The sequence below is a fragment of the Gobio gobio genome, assembly GCF_949357685.1.
Source record: "Gobio gobio genome assembly, chromosome: 4".
In the NCBI taxonomy this organism is placed as follows: Eukaryota; Metazoa; Chordata; class Actinopteri; order Cypriniformes; family Gobionidae; genus Gobio; species Gobio gobio.
This window is the reverse complement of record NC_137100.1, coordinates 40,087,201-40,104,955: the sequence shown is the minus strand read 5'-3', so window position 1 is coordinate 40,104,955 and position 17,755 is coordinate 40,087,201. Positions and strand designations below refer to the sequence as shown.

The 17,755-nt window shown below is 38.2% G+C and overlaps 2 protein-coding genes across 7 annotated transcripts; one reads left to right on the top strand and one right to left on the bottom strand.

Moving 5' to 3' along the window:
- The first annotated feature begins 64 nt into the window (after positions 1-64).
- Positions 65-8,005, top strand: ndor1 (NADPH dependent diflavin oxidoreductase 1). 6 transcript variants are annotated; one of them, XM_079813988.1, is made up of 15 exons: positions 65-149; positions 614-755; positions 871-948; positions 1,022-1,119; positions 3,173-3,271; positions 3,784-3,885; positions 3,987-4,190; positions 4,273-4,400; positions 4,527-4,744; positions 5,033-5,140; positions 5,534-5,648; positions 5,772-5,918; positions 6,249-6,367; positions 7,245-7,339; positions 7,509-8,005. In XM_079813988.1, exons 2-15 carry the CDS (start codon positions 621-623, stop codon positions 7,651-7,653), a joined length of 1,791 nt encoding a protein of 596 aa, XP_079670114.1. In that variant the 5' UTR covers positions 65-149; positions 614-620; the 3' UTR covers positions 7,654-8,005. The 6 variants fall into 6 exon arrangements, with proteins under 6 accessions (XP_079670114.1, XP_079670116.1, XP_079670112.1 ...); XM_079813990.1 differs by having other exon boundaries at positions 74-149; positions 4,530-4,744; XM_079813986.1 differs by lacking the exon at positions 65-149 and adding an exon at positions 243-454.
- A 423-nt stretch (positions 8,006-8,428) lies between these two features.
- On the bottom strand, positions 8,429-17,026 carry ntmt1 (N-terminal Xaa-Pro-Lys N-methyltransferase 1). Its single transcript, XM_079814746.1, has 4 exons — positions 16,869-17,026; positions 15,556-15,730; positions 13,379-13,631; positions 8,429-9,555 (listed from the first exon to the last, which is right to left on the bottom strand). The coding sequence occupies exons 1-4, from the start codon at positions 16,907-16,909 to the stop codon at positions 9,299-9,301; spliced, it is 726 nt and encodes a 241-aa protein (XP_079670872.1). The 5' UTR covers positions 16,910-17,026; the 3' UTR covers positions 8,429-9,298.
- Between the last annotated feature and the right edge of the window lie 729 nt (positions 17,027-17,755).

Below are 17,755 nucleotides of genomic sequence, written 5' to 3'. Positions count from 1 at the left end.
CAATAGTGATTGGTGAACGTAAGACGCGTTTCTATTGGTCTGTTTCCAATGCCAGCCCACTGAGCCCAGGGCTTGTTATGTTCTCTGTCTGACTGTTCGGGAGCTGTCAACTGTGGCGAAAAGAAGAGAGGAGAATTAATACCAATCAGGTATATTTCCAAAAATCTTTCACTCTTTTAGCTCAGGTTTGACAAAGCAAAATATACACGCGGCGTGAATGAATTGCGCACTTGTCGTAAAATGACTGAATTCTGCCGTAAAGCGCTCCATGACAACATGCTGGTGTCCCAGTGAAGTTTTTTTTTTTTTTTACATTTAGTCATTGCTGTTAATCTGTGCTGACGATAGTGAGAGTATCACTTAAGGTGCTTAAGGATCGTACACACCGGAATATTTTCTTTAACTTAGATCTCGAAAAGATGTAGGGTAATAATGCATGTGAAATGTCACGTAGGTGGGTGACTGAAAGCTGTCATGCCTTCACAACAAACCATGCCTTTTGATCTCATTATAAAAAGTTCCGGTATTGAAGAGTATTTTCTTATCGGAAGCCAATTGCTCAAAACATAATAAATATTGACAACATTGCACTTATTTGCTTCTCTGATTCCAGTGTCAAGATGAGCATCCACACTCTCCTGGTCCTGTACGGGAGTCAGACGGGAACAGCGCAGGACACGGCAGAGCGGATCGGCCGTCAGGCGCAGAGGAGGCGGATGAGAGTCAGAATGGAATCCCTGGACAGTTACAATGTGGTCAGTGCACAGTCTGCAGTCATACATAGACATGCGTAGCTTTGCATTGAATTGGGGTGTGGGGTTATAAGTTCACATGATCTCTCTGCTTTATGTTATCACGTCTCCTCATTAGACCAACCTGATCTCAGAGTCTCTGGTAGTGTTTGTCTGCGCCACCACAGGACAGGGAGACCCTCCCGACAATATGAAGGTCAGTATATAAACAACAGAATTTAGACTATAAACTCGAATGCATTACATATATTTAAATATATGTCATATAGAAATTCTGGAGATTCCTGTTCAGGAAGTCATTGCCTGCTGATTCTCTTTGTCGGCTCGACTGTGCTGTGCTGGGCCTTGGAGACTCCTCGTATCCTAAGTAAGATGACAACAACAACATTTATTTATAAAGCACATTTAAACACAATATGGATTGATCCAAAGTGCTGTACAGAGTACAAAGCAGATCTACACAAAAATAGTTACAGGTTTTCAAACGCTATAGAATAAAATTACGATTTAAGAGTAGATTTAAAAATGTCCAATGAAGGAGCAGACCTCACATGATAGGGGAGACCATTCCAAAGCTTGGGCCCAGCCACAGAAAATGCCCGATCACCCACAGTTAAGAGCAAGTGAGTAGAAGATTTAAGTGCCCTAGCGGGACAGTATGGCACAAGAAGATCACTTGTATACCTTGGTGCACGGCCAGACAATGCCTTATAAATAAACATAAGGATTTTAAAATCAACTCTAAATTTAATGGGAAGCCAGTGAAGAGATGCTAAAATAGGGGAGATGTGGTCCCTCTTTTTAGACCCAGTCAGCAGTCGAGCAGCCGCATTTTGAACATCTTGCAATCGTGATAATGAAGACTGAGGGAGACCGGAATAAAGAGAGAGTTGCAATAATCTAATCGTGATGTTACATGAGCATGAATCACAACTTCTAAATCTTTGCTTGAAAGGTGCTTTTTAGATGCTTAAATTTTTAGATGCTTAAATTTTGCAATAGATCTTAAATGGAAAAAGCTTCCTCTAATAACAGCTCTAATTTGTTTATCAAAGAATATTGAAGAGTCAAAGATCACTCCAAGATTTTGTATTTGTTTGTGTACATTTGTTGGAAGAGGACCTAACTGGGCTTCCAGAGCAGGGGAGGAATTTGTAGGACAACCTAGAATTAAAACCTCTGTTTTATCCTCATTTAGCTGCAAAAAATTATATAATTTATTATACACTTTTCAACAACACATCAGATGAACCAGTAGTGTCCAGTCTTACTGGTAGGTAAAACTGGGAATCGTCTGCATAACAGTGATATGAAATGTTGTATTTCTGAAAAATGAGGGCCAAGGCAAGCATATAAAGGGAAAACAATAAAGGTCCCAAAATGGATCCCTGGGGCACACTACACAAAACAGGTGCAGATGATGAGGAAAAGTTCCCTAAATTTACAGAAAAAGTCCTATTCGCAAGGTATGAAGCAAACCATTGTAATACAGTGCCTTTGACACCTACCACACATTCTAGCTGTTCAAGAAGGATGTTATGGTCAATGGTATCAAATGCCGCACTCAGGTCCAGCAAAACCAGCACTGCACAAGGGCCTGAATCCAGAGCAAGCAAGATATAATTTGTAACCCTCAACAGAGCTGACACAGTACTATGTAATGATCTAAACCCATATTGGAACATGTCCAAAATATTAAAAAAAATCCAAATAAGTCTGAAGCTGTGAAAACACTACTTTCTCCAAAAGCTTAGAGATGAAAGGCAGTTTAGAGATTGGTCGATAGTTATTGCACATTTCCAGATCAAGTTGAGTTTTTTTCAACAGAGGTTGCACAATTGCATGTTTAAAACTATCTGGAACAACACCTTTGGCTAAAGATCTGTTAACTATAGCTGTTACCATAGGACTAATGGTAGAAAAAACATCCTTAAACAGACGAGCCGGGATAATATCTATAATTGACACGGTTCAGAATAAACAATGGAGCGTCTAATATCATTAATTTTCTGAGTGAAATGTTTTTAAAAAATCTTCACAAAACTTTGCAGAGGCTTCAGATACAATATTCACCGTTGGGTTTAGAAGAGAATCAATCGTGTCAAACAGTACTTTCAATCTCTTTGCGTTGTCAGTAATTAATTGAGAAAAGAAATTAGACTTTGCCTTCCTTGCTGCCATTTGATAATTTAACAGACTCGATTTTAAAATATCAAATGAAACCTGGAGCCTATCTTTTTTCCATGACAGATGTTCTGCTTACAAAGCCTTTATTATGCTTTGATATGTATTGTTGTTTCTTAGCTGCATATTTTTTTAATGAATTTGCAAGTAAATTATTTAGAACTGAGGATATGTTTTCAGGCTGCATGTTATGATTGATGATACAATACTGAGACATTTTCGGTCCACTTTTCCAGGTTCAACTTTGTTGCGAAGAAGCTCTATAAGCGTTTGCTTCAGCTTGGTGCTAATATGCTGCAGCCTGTTGGACTGGCTGATGATCAACATGATCTGGGGTGAGTAGAGGTCCACACACACACACACACACACACGCTCACTCACAGAAAAAGTATGTGAACCACTTGCAGAATCTGTGAAAATATGAATAATTTTAACAAAATAAGAGAGATCATACAAAATGCATGTGATTTTTTTTTTTTACATATAGTCCACAAGACAAAAAAATAGCTGAATTTATTAAAATGACCCCGTTCAAAAGTTTATGAACCATTGATTCGTAATACTGTGCGTCCTTACCTATATATATATATTAGTAATAATCTCCAGTTATTTTAGCTGTACAAAAACAGCCCGTATGCTGCTTGATATTGCAATGCAAACTGGTATTTATCATCACATAATTTTAATTTATTATTGTAATCATAAGCACATTAGTATTGCTGTTTACTACACTTGTGGTTATTTACAACAAATATCTTACTTTCACATTGCAAAATATGGTGGATAGGATACAGTGTTTGTGAAGTTCGCATTCTGTACAGCTGTTATTTTCTTTATTACTCCTCAGGCCAGATGGTGTGATTGACCCCTGGTTGCTTTCATTCTGGCAGAAAACCCTGTCAGTCTACCCTCCTCCAGCTGGCCTCGCTCCAATCCGTGAGGAAGAAAAGTATGTATGTCACATAATCTAACACTCATAGCGTCAAAACTTAATTAGTAAATTAATTTAAAAAAATTATATATTTCATATAAAATGTTCTATCTTTTCAGACTTCCACCCCGATACGTTTTCCACTTCCTAGATGCAGTCCCAGGTAAGCAGATTGAGCATCTCCAGAAACCTGACAATAAGGCTCCTCCCACCTCGCTGCAGCCATTTCCAGCTCGAGTCGTGTTCAATCAGAGAGTGACTCATCCCTCACACTTCCAGGATGTCAGGCATATCGAGTTTGACATCGCAGGCTCCAACATCCAGTGAGCAGTGTGAACCGTTTAAAATAATATATAGAGATGTCATGACAAAATGGTGTTAAAAGAATGTGTCCATCTCTGACAGGTACAATGCAGGGGACGTTGTAATGATGAGACCCTGTAATGCTGCAGAGGATGTGGAGCAGTTCTGCCAACTATTGAAACTTGACCTGGAGTGCTACTTCACACTAACTCCCACTGACAGCAGCACAGGTGATACTTAACACCTTAAACCTTACTTAACCCGCATGTTAAAACATATCCCTTTGTGTTCCACATAAGAAAGAAAGCCATACCTTTTAAAGTCTGAAAAGGTCTGTGTTCCCCTCCTTTCTGTAGCAGCAGTTCCTGCGCGTCTTCCTCAGCCCTGCTCCGTTCGCTTTCTAGTGGAACAGTTCCTGGACATTTCTGCTGTTCCACGTCGTTCCTTTTTTGAGCTGTTGGCCACTTTTGCCTCTAATGAGCTGGAGCGTGAAAAGCTTTTGGAGTTTAGCTCTGCTCATGGTCAGGATGCACTTCACTCCTACTGCAACCGACCCCGCCGAACAGCCCTGGAGGTCAGAGGTCACGTTGACTGTTGATGTAAAATAATACAACTTAAAATGTGTCACACTGTCTTCTGTTGTCATATGCAAGTGATTTCAGATATTGGCCTACAAAGCTTTTTTTTCTAAAATCTGTAACTAGTGAACAAGCAGTGTAATCACTTTCTAATGTTAACACAAAGGAAGTGAATATCTACTGCATTTGCGACAGCTCCTGTAAGCCAGTACAAGTGAGATTTGAACAGGTTTTGTGATCTCTGGACAGATGTGTTATTTAAACTTTATACTCTTGTTGATCAGGTACTGACAGACTTCCCTCACACCACAGCCGAGATAAGCATTGACTTCTTGTTGGATCTTTTTCCAGAAATTCAGCCTCGCTCCTTCTCTATTGCCTCTTCTCTCTTGGTAAATAATTTTTTATGTATTTGTTTATATATTTTTTTTGTTTGTTGAAGATTTGGACAAATTAATATTATTAATTCAGCAAGCATGCATTCAATTGATCAAAGGTAACATTAAAAACCATTTCATGTTACAAAAGATTTCTATTTCAAATTAATTTTGAGCTTTCTATTATTCAAAGAATCCTCAAAAAATGTGTCATGTTTTCCACAAAAATATTAAGCTGCACTGTTTGATAATAATAAGAAATGTTTCTTGAGCACCAAATCAGCATATTAGAATGATTTCTAAAAGATCATGTGACACTGAAGCCAAAATAATGACTGGAGTAAAAATCTTTTGAACGGTATTGTAAATGTATAATATTTCTATAAATATTTGTTTCTGATTCCACAGCAACATCCTGACCGAATCCAGATCTTGCTTGCTGTGGTGAAATATAAAACCCTGCTTTTCAAGCCACGCAAAGGCCTCTGCTCTTGCTGGCTGGCGTCTCTGGAGCCCTCTAAAGGTTGGTCTGATCGACCCGAAAGTCAAAAACAGCCAATTATGCAGTCAGACAAATAAAAATGAAATCTGTATGAATAGATAGTTCAAAAATTCTGTCTTTATTGGTGTCCAAAATATTGTTTAGGAGACGTTTACGTACCGCTGTGGGTGAAGAAGGGGAGTTTGAGTTTCCCTCACGACCCAGACTCCCCTGTGATAATGGTGGGACCAGGGACTGGTGTGGCGCCCTTCAGATCTGCCATACAGGAGAGGGCTGCTCAGGGGAAGATGGGTGAGTTTGTTGGATCTGGTTGTTACTCAGAAGTGAAAAACATGAAAAGTCATGGTCAAACGTATTTTGTTAATAAAAAATTATTGTAAGGGACACTTCTTCCTCATAAGGTCTGATATATTCTGCAGAATTGGGCTGAGGGTAAGAAACAAGAAATGGGGGGATATTTTTTCTTATTATATCTTTATAATATGTGAACTTAATGGCCTAGAACACTCTTATAATTTGATAAGTAGTGACCGTATATGCCATGTTGCATAATGCTGTTGCTTAGTCTCAGAGTGCATAGTCATAATACATTGTAATTAATGTCTAAATCTCCTGTTTCAGCTAATGTGCTATTTTTTGGCTGCCGCTCTGAATCAAAAGACTTCTACTGTCGATCAGAATGGGAGGAGAAGGTGCAGGCGGGCCACATGATCCTCGTCACAGCCTTTTCCAGAGATCAGGTCAGATGAGTATTATTTAGCTGCACAGTACTTATTGAGTACTGCACAGTGTGTCAAATATGATAGGAGGGAACCAGGAGGGTTCGACTTCATGTGGCACTGCGCAGACCGATTGACGTCTGGCGTCTGCCTTGAAGCAGTGCATGTCAGTTAGAAATGTTGTCCGCCTTGAGACAGTACCGGCGCCACGTCAAGATGACACAGCTGTTCTACGATTGACCGGATTCACCGTTGACAACAATGACAAGTTTCGTGTTTATTCTGACACCTTCAGTTCCGCTAATCCTCACATCTGTTTTTATAACAATAAAAACTCTTTTTTTTATGTAACCATAATGTTATACTGTTATGTCTTTCAAAAAACACTGATAAAAAAAATCCCACTTTGTTGATGTGCAAGTAGTCTAGGCTGAACTTTATTTTTGCACAGATGGCGCTGTATTAAGCAGTACATGAAAAGTGTTTCCGTTGCTTCGTGAAAACGTCTGTGTATTTGACAAATAATGCATCTAATACACTTCGTCTGTGATTAGCAGAACGGCTCCATTTTCAATTCCGGCCCCGACTGAAAGTGGCAACTCTCACCCATCGGTCTGCACAGCGCCGCATGAAGTTATAGTCTTTTGTCACACAGTAGTATGCCAGTTATGGTCATGTGACTTTTGAAATCAAATGTATTCCATACTGAATGTATTTACTTTAAAAGAAGGCACATCAATCTATGTTAATGCATTTTGTTGTAATTAATGACATTAATAACTGAAACATTATTATTAGTGTTAATTTGATTATTTTTGCAATCATTTTTGCCTGGAAATATTTCAAATATTAGGCTGTGAGATATAATTAAGTACATTTGAATGTGATTAATTTACAGGAGGATAAAATCTACGTTCAGCATCGCGTGAAGGAACAAAGCAAACTTTTATGGGATCTGGTTGCAAAGAAGAAAGCATTCTTTTACATAGCAGGGTAAGTCTTTTTAACATCAAGGTAAGGCATTCAAGAAAATAGTGTAGATAATTTCAATAAAATGCTTTTTATAGAATGTTATACCCTATATGTCTGGTTGGTTATAGAGCATTACAGCATATATTAGGAGCAGGACAGAAATGAGCCAACTTTTTTCCCTTTCATCCAGAAATGCCAAGCAGATGCCCTCAAGTGTATGTGACGCGCTAAAAGAAGTATTCCAGAAAGAGGGTGGCATGTCTGAAAACCAGGCACAAGAGATGCTTGATGCCATGGAGAAAACTGGACGCTTTCAAAGTGAAACCTGGTCCTGATCTCATCAACTTTGAAAGGGGAAGGTCGAACCTCAGTTGCAGTCCTACCACTTTCTTCTCCCACTGCCTTTGACAATGTACCTGGGACCTACAAGCATAACTGAAGTTGATACAGACACACACACACACACACACACACACACACACACACACACACACACACACACTACCAAACCATGATCATTTGATTTGACATTATCTGTAACCTAGGTTGTTACTGCTTTCTTTTTTTATTTTATGAATTTAATCAATTGAAGGACAAAATAATAAAGTCTTGAAAGAAACCAAAGTTGAAAATACTTCTATTACTATTAATAGAATACTATTCTTTAAATAAAATAAAGCTTGACTGAAATATAAGAACTGATTCTTTTTTACATTTAAGCGTCAAAATGACTTGTTTATATGGACACAACTGGTGTGCACCAGTCAAAAATAAGTATGGATGTGCTCATTTAGACCAAAAAAAAAAAAAGATATCACATTTTTTCCCCCCTTCATTATTCACTAATTAGGAGCCGTAGGTGCAGTAACCCCTTTTGTAATCGTTAGGTTTTAACTATTGTTGTTATTGAAGAACATGACTTCTGGAATCACAAAATTATTGTGGTTAATTCAATTACATTTACCAACCTTGTTAATTAAATATTTAAAAAAATGTATAACAATTACAGAATATATACAATAAATATCTTAGCAGTGATGGGGAAGGTGAATATTGAGTCAAAAAGTTTGAGGCCACTGTTACACACAATAATAGTGTCATACAAGAACTACTTCAAAATATTAGTTTATTCAAGGCAAAATACAACATATGGTTCAGTTGAGTTTTCTGTCAAAAGCTGTAAATTCACATACTAAAATGGAACATTTGAATGCTCATATAAGTTATTAAAAGGTTTTACACGCCATTCAGTGCCATAGACATGCTAAACTCTGATTAAATATAGTCTTAAAGCGATAGTTCACCCCGAATAAAAAGGATGTCATCACTTTCGCACCATCAAACCTGTACGACTGTATAACACGAAAGACAACATTTTGAAGAATGTTGGTAACCAAACAATTTTGGGGATCATTGACCTCCATTGTATGGACAAAAATACATATATAAATATATTTTATGTTCATCAGAAGAAAGTAAGTCATACAGGTTTGGAATGGCATGAGGGTGAGTAAATGATGAAAATGTTTGTTTATTTTGGGGTGAACTATCCCTTTAAGTCTTAAATACAGCCACTGCTAAAAATGAAGCAGTGCGAGTGGTTTACGTTTTCTCTTGATTTTTTCTATCTTCCACGTATTTTTCCACTGTGATAAAACCTTTCTGAGTCAGACAGAAGACTTCAAACTGAGGATCAACTGGAGTGTGAAGCTGTTCGAATCTCTGAAAAACTACCGTTCGCAACTTTTACATTCAGATTCATGACAGCTATGAGCCTTAGCTGTCATACTACAAGCTCTAGAGGTAAAATCCCAAGCTCCCAATATCACCTTCAAGTCTTGTGCATTTAAAAAAAAAAAGGCGGTGATCACACTGACAGTAACACATAGCTTTTTGTGTAGCTAACATTGATCCTAATTTCCTTTCACATCATTGGCTTCAGAACAAACGCATAAAAACATACTCGTGCAATGCTTGCGGCTATCTGAGCGCTAGAGTGTGGACCTGATAGATCTCCTCGGGGAAGTTCTGCTGCTGCTCCTCATAGATGATGTTGAGTCCAGCCTTGGCTACTAGGTGACGCAGTAGACTCAGGTCCCGACACACACTGCTGTCTACATCATCAGGTATCACACCCTCATATGCAACATTATCCTTCACCACAATCAGACCCTCCGGGCGCAGACCGCTCCGGCAACGCCTCAGGAATTCCACCAGGTGGTCGTCGGTCAAGTGACCTAGAGATACACGTAGCGATTAGGCATTATTTTGTTTGCCAAACATAATGGAAGATTCATCTAGTCATTTTAACGCTTTTATTTCATAAAATTTTTCTTATTAGGGATGCTCCGATCGATCGGCCGATAATCATATTTTATGACTCACTAACTTGGCCGATCTCACGAACCGATTGCAATTTGATGACGTGAGGGCGTACATGACGCGTGGGGTAGGTAGTAGCAAATATTCAAACGAGAGCTTTGAAGGCCGAAGTGGAGAAGGGTTCCATGTGAACAGCAGTTGAACACAGGTCAGTCGGTCCTAAGGGATGGGTGAACGCCGTTCTGAAGTATCGATATACAGTAGTTTAAAGGCTTACTTCAGTGATTTAGCATTAATGGGTTAGTTCACCCAAAAATGAAAATTCTGTCATTAATTACTTACCCTCATGTCGTTCGACACCCGTAAGACCTCCGTTCATCTTCGGAACAGAAATGAAGATATTTTAGTTGAAATCTGATGGCTCTGAAAGGCCTCCATTGGCACAATGGCACGGTTCACTCTCAAGACCCTTAAAAAGGTACTAAAGACGTCGTTACAAAGTCCATCTCACTACAGTGGTTCTAAAATAACTTTATAAATCGGCGAGAATAGTTTTTGTGCGCAAAAAAACCCTAAATAACGACTTACATAGTGATGACGATTTCAAAACAAGGCATTATGAAGCTTCAAAGCGTTATGAATCAGCGAGTCAAATCAGCGGTTTGAATCGCCAAATTTCAGCAGTTTGGCGGTTTGACACGCGATCCGAATCATCATTCGGCTCACTGATTCATAACGCTTCGAAGCTTCATGATGCCGTGTTTTGAAATCGTCATCACTATGCAAGTCGTTATTTAGGGTTTTTTTGCGCACAAAAACTATTCTCGCCGATTTATAAAGTTATTTTAGAACCACTGTAGTGAGATGGACTTTGTAACGACGTCTTTAGTACCTTTTAAGGGTCTTGAGAGTGAACCGTGCCATTGTGCCAATGGAGGCCTTTCAGAGCCATCAGATTTCAACTAAAATATCTTCATTTCTGTTCCGAAGATGAACGGAGGTCTTACGAGTGTCGAACGACATGAGGGTGAATAATTAAAGGGTAACTAAACCCTAAACCAACTTTTTTTAGTTAATGATCTGTAATAATGGGGCTTTATTAATGCTGTTCATTGATTCGAGTAAATGTTTTGACATTTGAGTATAAAGTGTTTTAATTCTATAAAATATGGTGTAAAACCGCCAAAGTGCTGCCCTCTTAAGGTTGAACGGTGGCTACTGCAGTTGAATTTTCCTATTGGACGTTGTGGTACATCGTGACGTAGGATGGTACCTCCAACGGCTCTCTATCCGCGCCCCTAGCATGAGCTCACCACGCCCTCAGAAATGTTTCCCCCAATCACACGATGAGAACGGCTTCACTCCAGTATGAACTGTCATGTTACATGAAGTAAACATTATGAATGAAACTCACTTGACACTTGCTTTAACATTGTATTGAAGAAAATACGGTTAAATAATGCAGTTGTCAGTACACGTCAGGCTTCTCTTGCGATATTATTGCCGCCCGTCATGTGTACAGATAATTTTCATACATGAGACGCGCTTTTCAAACCCTGACACGCAAGTGGTTGCCGCGGACGCAGATAGATTAGGTCAGTTCTCTTGCGCGGCTGCTTCACTAGCATTGTCGGCATCGGGAGTTAACGCAGTTTGAGCAGCGGCTCGCATTGATAAGGCTCCGGGTTTGTGTCTGTTACAGACAATCCACCCTCCTCCACTTCAGGTGAAGGTAGGAGAAATGACCGCTCTGTTGCAAAGCTGGCGTCACTCCAGTCATTCTCCATCTTTGCAACTCGCGAGTCTGACAGCTGTCAATCAATCCGTCACTGCGGGTCTCAGGTGCACGCCCTCCGCTCAGCCCCGCCCTCGGTTCGTCCCCTCTGTGTCCGCCGGGCTCTGCCCACTTTTCCAGCATTTTTTGAAAATTGCCAGTGGGTGGAGTTAAGCTCTGAGCAGGGGTTTAGTTACCCTTTAATGACAGAATTTTCATTTTTGGGTGAACTAACCCTTTAAGCTTTGTATTTAAACTGGGTCAATTATGCAGTAGAAATGTGAAATTATTTTTTTATTTGGTGCCTTCTAGACTGAGAAAAGACAAAAAAATTATTTTTGTCTCATGTGGATGAAAGACAACAACTCCCAGAATGCACTTGCTTCGAGGCCACACCATTCACCGTTGTTTTGATCTTCATAGTAATACAATAATTTTGTTCAGTTAGAGAATAAACACTACAATTAAAAACTGAACGTGTCTTTTCAATAAAGTGCGAGTTAGCCGAACAAAAGTCACGGCACAGACCCAGCAGTGTCAGATTTCATTCATCACGAAGAGCTGAGCACGTTTTCAGATCGCATATGGAAGCTAAACTATCACAGGAATTCATTGAAAAGTTGAAACACTCACTTTACTCAGCACCGAGCTCCGTTATGATTGTCCGTGTGGCTGTCAATGTCTTACATTCTGTGCGTGAGATCTCTCCCCTATGGACGGGTTGATAACATGCGGAACAGCTCCATCTAGTGACTGTAGTCTTTAGCCTCTGGCCAAAAAAATCCTCCAATGACACAAAATGACGATATTTTGCTCCATCGGAGGATTTTTTCCAGAAATAAAAAGCATAATTCTCTCGTCTCAGGGGGATATGAGGGGGGGAAGTACCATAATTTGAATATACTACCGGGTTTCTACTGATACAAAGCCTAATGCTAAATCACTGAAGTTACCCTTTAATACGAACGCATCTGAAAAATAGCTGAGTAACATACACAGAGTGAGCTGATGCAGGGAAAGCGCATGATACAATTTGTCCTAACATGACACATGCTTTATATTAAGGGCTTTAAAATAACTGGTAAGATATTGTTAACATGTATAGTTTAAAGCAGCTTTCCCTGTCGCTCTGAGAGATAGGCTACTTGTGCTGACCCTATGGTGCTGAAGGACAGATAAATACCCACGGTGTTTACTGCGTTTGAAATGTGGTGCTTTCCTCAGTGCATAACTTACATTTCACAAGGATATTCTCCATCTGTAAATGTTAGAAAGTCATGCAAATATGTCCATTTTGCTGTCCGGAGACAAGAAGCCTTATGCATGCAAATCTCCGCTAAAATTCAGACTTCCAAGCGCCTACGCATGCACGCGCGCCAAACAGACGGAGCGCAATAGAACGCATTAATTCTGACTAAAATATACATATTTCTAAAATATAATTGGGTAATCAAATATAGGCTAATATGCTTTTGTTTTTATTTTCATTTTTAGTTCAGTGAATTAAAAAACTAAATGATTAATACATGCCTACATTACATTCACTGTATTTCTTTATAGCCTTCAATATCAACATTGTTTTTAGGACATCATTGGGCAGGATGTGAAATAAAATTATTATTAAAATACAGATTTTTTTTTTCATCCAAATAGAAAAACGTAGAAAATACAGCCCTACTAAGTATCCTGATATGCATAGTGTTATGCAGAAACCCCATTTAAAAGGCATATTAAAATGTTCACTGTATAATGAATAATTTTTTGATTATTTATTAGTACCCTGTTAAAACAATAGTTACATTACACTACAAAATTTAACAAAAATATAATAAAGGCAACATCTATAGTTTTTTTTTCTATTTTTTGTCACCATGACAAGAAATCGGTACTCTGTATCGGCAGCAAAAATCCTGATCGGAGCATCCCTAGTTCTTATGATAGATAAATCTGTTCTATTGGCTTACCAATCACCCACTGAATCCATATGATATCATAACGTTCTGGCTGGGGCTGGAAATCTTGCAGGCCACAGCAGAAGTAATTCTCCACCCGCTTGCCCTCATCACCCAGGTATGTACGAGCTTTATCCAGGAACTCCTGCGTCACATCCACTAGGTCCACTGTACGGAAGAGCGGCAGGAGGAGCCGCTTGGTGATCCGGCCAATTCCAGCTCCACAGTCCAGAGCACAGCCTGTCCCAGTCTTACCCTGGCCTTCCTTAGAGTAAAATAGGAAACCAGACAATAGGGTGTTTCTCATGTACTTTGGTGGAGTAACTGTGGGCAAGATTACCATCTGTCTTACGTTTTTAAGATATTTCTTTCAAATAATCACATTATAAAACCTAGTAAAGAACTAGAATTTACACCAAGATTTATACTACCGTTCATTTTTTTATGTTTTTGTAATAAGTCTCTTTTGCTCACCAAGGCTGAATGCATTTGATCAAAAAATGCAGTAAATACACTAATATTGTGAAATATTCAGTCTAAGATTTGATATGCTGATTTGATGCTCAAGAAACATTTCTTCTTATTATCAATGCTTAAAACAGTTGTGCTCCTTAATATTTTTGTGGAAACAATTATATATATCAGGGCTCCAGACTAACTTTTTTCACTAGGAGCACAGTGGCCCCCAACTGAAAATTTTAGGGGCACAACCAGAAATTTTAGGGGCGCACACCGTAAATCAACATGCTAACCAAATCTACTAATTTCCACTGTATTACTAATAGGGATCTGTATCGTTAAGGTTTTAATGGTATTACTACTCTTACCCATACTGCTTATCGATCCGGTACTTTAACAGTATTCTTACCGGTTCTTTTTATTATACTTTATTTTATTTTTTTTATTTAAAAAAAAAAACATAATTAAGAACATAATTAACATGGCTTTATAATCTGAAAAGTAAAATATCTATAGCAAAAAAAACCGCAAAGTTTGAACAAAATATAAAACATCTATTTGTAAATGGACCAGTGTGCAGGCATTCGGAAGGTCTGCTAAAGAACAAACCTACAAAGAAATCTAATAAAGTAATGAAATGTAAAATAACACTGCATAGTTTTCACTGTATAAATTGATAGATTAATGCTTATAAAAGCTAAGTTATTAATTCAAGAGATGTGAATATTTTCTATTTGCCTTTTGTTCGATTCGAATTAATGGCTCAATCTTCAGCAGGTTTATTAGACGCTGCCCCTTTAAGACCGATCGAATGTAGAACTAATAAGATCATATTCTCCTATTTCTCCAAACTATTTACGCCCATTTAAGATATAAACTGTTAAAATAACTACTCTCCAATCCGGTCATTTTGACACCGGCTATTTGTTGTTTATTTGATGGTTTAGACGCGCACACGAAGCCTACAATATAATGTGCAAATCGGTCCATTTCGCAGCACACACACGTAAGCCGGCTTGAAGTTGCACGCGTCAGCGTCTCTTGCGCGGATTATTGTGGATTTAATAGCTCTTTATTATCACACACATCCCGCAGTTTAGCCACAGCAGAGACTGCAGTTTACAACAATCACTGAATCTGACGTTTAGTTTCGGTTTAGGGAGAAATGACAGCGCAAGGCTGTGAAGGGAAGGATGTCGCGCTCGACGGAACACGGCTATAGGAATAGTTTTACCTCATTCCATCTTTTTATAATTCTTGGAAGCCAAAATCGAAAATAAAACTAGATTAATATCACAGCACATCCCTAAAGTTTAAGCAGACTAAACTTTTGTTTAGTTCTTGGCCATCGTCAGCTGACTGTGTGTTGTGTTCGCTGTAGCTCCATGTGAGAGAGCCCGCTCGCTCGCTTTCTCTCTCTTCTGGATTGCGAATGGCAAAAATGCATCAAGGACAAATGGTTTAATATTCTCTCATATAGAAACGGCTGGCAAAGATAGAATTTGCCAGACATAACATCTATTAATTATAATTAGTAAGTGTATTTTCTTAATTTCTCCAGTACCGACAGCAGGCAAATTTACTGGTCGCACATGTGCGACTGGATGTAAAATTCAGTCGCACACTCTCAAATTTTTGTCGCAAAATGCGACCATTTGGTCGCACTCTGGAGCCCTGTATATGACCCTAAACTTCTGAACACTATTGTATCAAAATGTAGAATTACTCACCCCAAGGAATTTTTGAAGAAACTTTTTGGAGCTATTAATGTCAATGCTGGAAATGCTGCCATAACCTCCCAGCATTCCATCCACAGTGGGCGGGACTTCCTTCCAGTAGTGTTCTGCCTTTGAGTAAAAGGTTGTCTGGTCTTCTATCAAGCAGTCTTCCATCTTTGTGCAACTCCTGACCACAGAGATTAAAAGAAAGTAGTTTTACAACATATTTAAGTTATTCTTCACCATTTATAATAAACTTTACCTTACTTTCATTTTCATAAATGTGGCATATATTCATTCAATTATAAGTATACAAGCATACAATTAAAAGTGTTTAATGTTTTATTCTAATATAATCTAATATTTATTATTTCATATTTAAATCAATTTCATAGCAACTGTAATTTCTGTGTAAAATCATATGCTGCCTTAAAAAGTCTGTAAACGCACTTTTTCACAGTATATGCAGCTTCAGATGAAGCTTCTGTGTGGTGTAACACTGCATTAGTCTCTAAAATGCATGAGTGAATTGGTTGAAAACTCTTATAAAACTGTTATACTCCATTGAGTCCATTGCTATTTTTTTTGTGTGTGTGTAGTATATTACAGAAAATATTTATTGGTGCCCCAATGAGAAAGGCAAATGTGGCAAGGGGAAAACCTTGGGCACAACTATTCTTATACATATAATTATGCATTGTATATAAAACTAGTCAGGTCAGTAAGACAAGTTGAGTTGTATTATGAAATAATAGATTATAATTTCAATGGTTAAGAGACGATTTTTTTAGCCTGTAACTAGACCTAACACGCTGAAGCTGTCAGATTCAGACAAATGGATCCAAATGCACCTCTGCTGTCTGAGCTCAGCTGTCAGAAATCATCACTTCACAGTAGACAAATGACAGGTAAAATAAGATATTACAACATATAATCTCCAAACAAAAATGGAAGCATGAATAAATTCATACAGAGGAGATACAGAACATACCAATACCAACACGCACTAAATATTTGTAGTCTACTGCGTTAGACTAAAAGATAGGCATATTTAGTAAGTAAAGGTAATTGAAGAAAGAGTAGGCTGTCACGGTCTCATTACTAACTAACGTAGGTTTATTTAGACAAAAAAAAAAAAAAAAAAAAAAGATAATACATGTGGCCCCGGTATCGTGCTGTCGTTAAACGTGTCCTTTTGCTATATTTAGTAGTGACAAAAAGTCACACGTGTTGACACACGGCCAGCTCTAAATCACACGCTTACACTGAGTTTCTCTGAACTGTTTCTGGCTTAACAGTCATTCAGACAGTGAACACCGACGTACCTTTGCTTTCGTGCCCTCGCTTGTTTCTTACAATCGGTCATGTCACTTTAGCACGACTGTAGAACTGCTCCATTAAAGCTTTTCTAGCTCTCCAGGCTTCCCAGGGTAAAAATGCCGAACACCGCACGTCATTTCCTTATTCGACTGCTGCGTTTCCCCTTATAGTTTCCCCTCAGCGAATTGTTATTCATTTGTCTCCATCTTGTGGCCGCATTTAAACTTGCGTACGTGGCTAAGAAACTGTAATTTATTTAAGTAAATGCGTTTTATTTTTATTCAAAAGTTCTTATATTGTCCAAAATGTAATGTTGTTTTGCGCGGTGGTGTTTTTTTTACACAAGGTTAAGGCTGCATAGAGCAATAGTTCTCACCCTTATTGACTCAAAGGCCATTCCCAGATATAAGGGAAGCTATTTCCACCAGTATTTCTGCTAGAATTATGATAAATCTGCTTGTTTATATATATATATATATAAACATATAATAATTACATGTTATTATGGGGGATTCTTTATGTACCATTTTAATTATGACTAGTAATATTGAATAGTAATATTGAATATTGATAGTAATAGTAATATTGACTGTTAATCATATTTTGAATAGGTTTGCTGAGGCCCCCTGGCATATATGAGGAGGCATAAATAAATGCAACAAAAAAGTAACACTTTAAGCTTTAAGTAGTATAGCTATAGCATTTTTTTTGTCATATACACTAAAAAAATTACTTAACTTGTTACTTTTCCTAGTAGGGTTGGTCTTTAAGTAGGTCTTTTGTTTTCACAATTCATCACATTTCCACCTTCATATTTATACTGGTTTACACCCTGTCACTCTCCTTTCCCATGTCTTTCTAATAAATGTTTATCTGAACGGTCTAAAAATCC

Excerpts from the sequence above, each read along its gene's own strand:
- ndor1 (XM_079813986.1), top strand. Across the intron at positions 756-870 it reads CCCTGGACAGTTACAATGTG|ACCAACCTGATCTCAGAGTC; the intron begins GTCAGTGCACAG and ends TCTCCTCATTAG. Across the intron at positions 949-1,021 it reads ACCCTCCCGACAATATGAAG|AAATTCTGGAGATTCCTGTT; the intron begins GTCAGTATATAA and ends TATGTCATATAG.
- ntmt1 (XM_079814746.1), bottom strand. The coding sequence starts at position 16,909 with ATGACCGATTGTAAGAAACAAGCGAGGGCACGAAAGCAAAG. Across the intron at positions 13,632-15,555 it reads TTCTTCAAAAATTCCTTGGG|GAAGGCCAGGGTAAGACTGG; the intron begins GTGAGTAATTCT and ends TTTTACTCTAAG. Across the intron at positions 9,556-13,378 it reads ATGGATTCAGTGGGTGATTG|GTCACTTGACCGACGACCAC; the intron begins GTAAGCCAATAG and ends GTGTATCTCTAG.